General features: G+C 31.6%; 1 protein-coding gene across 1 annotated transcript in view; it reads right to left on the bottom strand.

The window, feature by feature from the left end:
- The window catches only part of LOC111087911 (coadhesin-like), a gene marked incomplete at its 3' end in the record, with an annotated part of 63,820 nt that overhangs the window by 47,080 nt on the left and 10,675 nt on the right, over positions 1-6,065 (bottom strand). The window contains exons 3-4 of the mRNA XM_022396325.1: positions 1,950-2,095; positions 1,121-1,172 (exon numbers count right to left, since the gene is read on the bottom strand). Of these exons, the coding sequence (XP_022252033.1) occupies positions 1,121-1,172; positions 1,950-2,095 (198 nt within the window). The remainder of the gene's footprint in view (positions 1-1,120; positions 1,173-1,949; positions 2,096-6,065) is intronic.

Raw genomic sequence — 6,065 nt, 5'->3', positions numbered from 1 at the left:
CATCGAAATCAAATTATTTAAGTATATTTTTTTATATCAACAGATTAAAACATATAATATTAAACTTTTATTTATTAACTATATCTTGAAGACAAGTGTCTTGACATACTCTGAAAATATAACAGTTCAAGTAAATTTTTGAATGGAACTCTGTAAAATAGATCATGACATATACATTTTTACTTGTCTATATCCAGAAGGTTAATATCTGCTCTATTTTGGCATTAGCTATTATACAAGTGATTAAGGAAGCATGCATTATGGCTGTTAATTGGACATGAATCACATTTATCTATGTGATTCTCAGTAACAGTAGTTTAACCAAATCAGCCACATGCTCATGTAAACACACTGATATACTCTGCCAACAAGTCACTGAGCTGTTGCTGCTATGTTGAGTCTAAATTGTCTGCACATTCCCCAAAGCAGCCTCAAATGTGTTAGTATACAACTGTCTACTTTCAGACATGGTGCAATGGTCATTAATCTACCATCCTTGCTAACATCAGTTACTTATATTTTGCTTCCTGCCAATGACCATTCCATTTTGCAGGTGGATTGCCATCCTTCCATAAATGAAGAGAACCAAGACTTTATTCCTTCTCTGACAGGTAACTCATTGAGCTAATGCTGTTTTCATTCTAAATAGGAAAAAAGCTAATTTTACATGTGTGCTCAATAACTGTATTACATGGCACCAATGCAATAGACATTATTTGCAGTAAACATATGAAACACCACTTAGGCCATTCTAGTCAGCACTGGATGTTCTTACCGCAAAAACTCATGTGGTTGCATTGCAAATCTGGTATACACAGGTGTTTGGCTAACACACAACTTATTTTTTTTATCCTGATAAGAATACAAAGCCTGAACACATCAGTCTGTTGGAGTCAAAGTCACTGCAGTTACTGCTACAGGCTATTTCCTCATCTGTGAGTATCCTGAAGTTACTATCACCACAAATCACAGTAGTGTGCATCATGTAATTCCAGCACTTATACCATTAAGAAAAACCAGTTAAAGTAATGTTGTACATTCTGCTGGAATTTCTAGTAAATATGTGTGTGTGTGTGTGTGTATGTGTAAATAGAGTATGAACATAAACAAAACAAATTACCAGGACAGCCTTTTCCATATTTTGTGCAGGTCAAGCAAGACCAATACTTGTTCTGAAAAAAAAAAGAAGATTATTTTGAAACTTATAACTCTGAGTAAGTACTAAAACAATATGGTAAACTTGCACAATGACTAATCATGTTTAACATAATAAATTTGTATAAAATGACCAAAATAAAAGACTATATTCTAAAATATGAGTCATTTGTTACAGGAATATCTAAATATCTTGCAACGATAATTTCACAAATATTCATAGATTGATATTTTTCAAAACATACAAATATCTATTAATTTATTAATAACATATTTCTAATCTGCATTGAACCTCATATCAAGTTTCAAAGTATACGCATGCTACAAAATATTCATATGATAAAAAGTTTTATAATAAAATATGTTCCTTTATTCATGAACTCTACTTTTCAAATTACTTTCAGTAAGTCTACATCAACAGAAACTCATTAAAAAACTATTTTTTTTAAATATATAAAAAAAACACTTCTGCATGTGTGACTCATGAATAAGTATAAAATGTGTTTTACATATATTCATTTTTCATTTAATATTTTAACCTACATTTTCAGTAGGTTGCAAATCTAGTACAGATAAAAAAACAACTTATATAAATAGTGCATGGATTCTGATGCCAAGCTAATGTAAGTATATAGGGTGCCAAGTACATGGCCTACTCATCATACAAAGGCACACAACAAGCTGCAGATGGAATGATTTTACATACACTACGTAATACTGAGTTAAGATTTCTCTCTGCATATTTTTGAGTCACTAAGACATAAGCTTTCAGGTTATAAAACAATAAAACTTACAGCTTCTTTCTCCTCTGTGATTATTCCTTTTACAAAAGAAAGCATACAATGTCTATAAAAGCACTCTGTTTTCAGCTCTGGATACTTCTTGTGGAATATCTCTACCCTTGTAGCAGCAGATGCTCTTCCTGGATCTGAAGAAGTACCTAAAGTTTGCATATTTAATTAGCTGTATGACTGAAGCATTATACATGCAGATGATGGAAAAATATGTTGAAGAATTGTTGAAATTAGGCTTGAGTATGAGACACTTGGCTTAACCAGTGTTCTGAGACATATCATACCAACTAAGCTTATGAAACTGGTGTAGCTTCAGCTAATTTCCAGCAACATTGTTAATTCCTGCAGTGTTGTTCTCTGATTATAGAGGCTAATTTTAAAAACTAGCCTTGGAAAAAATCTATTTTACCATATTACACTTGCTTTGATTTACAATGATCCATAAAGGTGTGATATTTGATAAGTCACAGACAGGTATTATACTCAAGTTTCTAATGTCAAATACATTAAAGCTCGGTTTTTTATTTTATTAGGAAAACTAATTACTCTATGACATATATTTCATTTCTTAGTAAATTCTCTGATATTATGCACACTTACAACATTATTTCACAACCTATGTTTTTTTGAGATTTGTTAAGCTTTTCATCCTTCATAATGATGAGGTATGTGAATATTATGCAAATATAATAATAAATAAGCAACCAACCATTTATAAGCAAAATTAATAAGGTTATTTATGGTGGAACATATTACATGTTTTGATAGGGCATTAATCTGTCTTTAAGTACAGTTCAAGTTCTCGAGAACCTGGGAAATGAAAAACTACAGAACAGAGCAATGGTTAGAGAGAAGGACTTGAAGAGAAAGGCCAGGGCCCTGCAGAACTTTATTACAACCAACAGCCTCCAGTGTTTTTGAAATCAAGAGTTGATATCACATCAAATGTTTTCCTTTTTAAGGATCCAGGCAATGGAAACAAGACAAAGAGTTATTGAAGGAAAAAGAAACATGCAAGCAGCTCTAAGCCATCAATGACACCTTGAAACATATTATGATAATCATGAAAGAGAAGTGGTAGTCAAGGAACTTAGATAGAAATTCCCTGATGCAAAGAAGAGTACTATCATGAAAGTTGCAGAAGCAATTATTGTTTGATTCTGTAACATGGAAGCATAATAGCAGCTCTGAGTAATTCGTTTTTACATGGTTATATAGTCAATTTGTTTTGTTTCCTATTCCCTGAATGTTTCAGAGAGACTTGTATCATGTATGTGCTGAGCACTGTATAGCAGAGCATCACATGAGGAAAAATTTCAAAGGTCAAAAGCCATTTAACATGCTTTGATTTCCTTAAAATTTTGACTACCTTAGTTTATTGTGAATCATCATACCCATAAGAAATTATTACTTTTAATTTCTGTCTCTTGGATAAAGGCAATCCTATTATATATCATAGTTTAACTACAGAAAAATGAATGAATGAACAAAATGTACATGTAGGTTATTATTAACAGAAGTTATGCATATGTAATATAATTCTGTAACAGTATAATAATATATGTCCTGTAATGATTATATGCCAATACTTGCCTGTATCTGAAGGAAGAAATACTGTTAATCTAATTCCTCATATAGTGCATGTAAAATAATAAAGTCATGGTTGTAAGGTAATCTAGTGATTAATAAACAATTGACCTTACAGTCTTAAGAAATTCATCTATAGGAAGTATTGATGATAAGAACCTCTAAGTAAGCAGTTGATAACATGTTTTTCACCAAGAAAAGGAACTTAAAACATAAAACCTACTGGTCTAGTAAAGATTACTGTTTTTTAAAGGGGCTAAACATCCAATAGAAGATTTTTGTTGAATTTTTCCACTAGCTGTCCCTGACTTTTAAGTGATAAACTAAAGAAAGGCAGCTACTCAATACTACCCATCATCAACTCTTGGGCTATCATTTACCAATGAATAGTGGGAAAGACTGGCACATTATAATGTGCCCATGGCTGAAAGAGTGAGCATGTTCAGTGATATACAGGTTTCAATTTCATGAACCATAGAGTACAAATCGAGTACTTTAACCAACAAGCCATGTTAAACCCCCAGTAGAGTAAACTTGTCTGCCAATAGGTTAAGTTAACTAGGAGACCAATGTACAATTACCACAATCAAATGGAACCACAGAAAAAGATTTAATTCAATCACATATGTTAAGAAAGTTTACATGTCTTTCTATATTACTAGAATAGAAAAGTCCTAAGCCTAGTTTCTTACTTGCTCATTTGAGCAGCCATTAGATTTCACAAATTGTTCACCTATTCTTACATATATGGATTTTTCTACCTGGGATAAAAGACAAACACATCTGGGTAATAGAAGTTCTGATAAGGTCCATATAATATTATCTATACACAAAAACCAGAAAAAAAATGTTTTTTACACTTATAAATAAGTATCTTGATCCCCATATGATTTAAATATGAAAAGTCTTAAAAGTTACAAAAAAATCATTGTGAAGACAGGTTTGATGCTAAAACTTTCAGGGGAAATTTTTGTGTATTTTATGTCTTTTATATCTTTATTTATGGTAATTTTACTTTACAGTTTCTGAAGAGAATAATGCAAGAAATATAAATTTATCTTACAATTCATTTAGAATATACTGTAGATTTTACTTACTACCCACATCAGATTACTACAAAATTTAAGTGAGCTCATCTTCTGAAAACTAACAAGATCAACATTTAAAATGCACAATAAAATCTTATTTGGCTTATGGCCAAAATTAAAAAAGACTCTATATGTTTTGGTTGTTTTATATGAAAAAGGTTTAACTCATTGTAATCTATGAGGCTGGTATGAGTATTGTACATAACAAAGTCAATATTGCTTTCCAAATCTGTGCATTATCAACAGATAACCCTTCATCTCTATTTAACAAAGAATTATTTATTTTACAGCACAAAATTTCTATGGATTCTCTAATATTCAATTCACTTTGAGTACTAAGTTCATTGAAATTTATTATTTCATGCCACAAAAATGCTAATTTCTCCTCTTGTCAAAACAGGTCATTCAATTGTTAAATACAGATGAAGGGTTAGTTGGTGATGATGCAAAGTTTTGTAAAGAAATATTGACTTCTTATCTACAACACTCATACTATCCTTATAGATTACAATGAGTTAGACCTTTTCCATATAAAACTAACTGCTTGTCGTGTAGGTTTTTACTCCTGATGATGGTAGCATAAAGCAACCCAAACATGTAGAGTCTTCTTTAATTTTGGCAGTCAGCCAAATAAAATTTTATTATGAATTTTAAATTTTGATCTTGTTTTTATTTCTAGAATTTATTACACAAGTTGCTGTAATTGACTCTTCAAACTTACAGGGTATTGAAGATAAAAAATTAAATAAAAAAATTCATGAAAATGTCTACAATGGTAAGTATTGTTGCGTCAGCGAGTCACATGACTACTGTGACGCCACGTTTCTAGAACTATCCTGTACCTTGGCGAATGCTCTAGTATTTACTAGATATAGGGTAGTCTGGTATATAAAAGAGGGTGACAACGTGAGAATAATGTAATGTGTGTGTAGGTAGTGAGTAATTGATTTGCAGTCAGAGACGTATTGTTGAAGTTCGTTATAGCGTTTGTTTGAGCGCGAATGTTGGAACGAAGTGTATCGTAAAGTTGTATTCGGAAAGAATAAACCAGTTTTATTAAGTAAAGAACTTGTGTCGCTAAAGTTTCGTCGGAACAAAGTTAAGGAAAGTTAATTAACAAACGGAGACGTAACAAATTGGTGTCAGAGAGTGGGACAGAAAAAAAAATGGAAACGAGAAGCGGCAAATCAAACTACAGCCTAGCAGACTTGATGGCAGCAATACACGAACAGCAAAAGAAACAAGAAGAACGAGAAGAGAAATTACAACAGTTGTTGGAGGAAAAAGAAAAGAAACAAGAAGAACGAGAAGAGAAATTACAACAGTTGTTAGAGGAAAATGAAAAGAAACAAGAAGAACGAGAAATTAAACAAGAAAAGAAACAAGAAGAACGAGAAATTAAACAAGAAGAGAGTTGTTGGAGGAAAAAGAAAAGAAACAT

The sequence above is a fragment of the Limulus polyphemus genome, unplaced genomic scaffold (genome assembly GCF_000517525.1).
Source record: "Limulus polyphemus unplaced genomic scaffold, Limulus_polyphemus-2.1.2 Scaffold2836, whole genome shotgun sequence".
Taxonomy (NCBI): domain Eukaryota; kingdom Metazoa; phylum Arthropoda; class Merostomata; order Xiphosura; family Limulidae; genus Limulus; species Limulus polyphemus.
The sequence above is the reverse complement of the archived record's forward strand: the minus strand, read 5'-3'. Positions and strand labels throughout refer to the sequence as shown.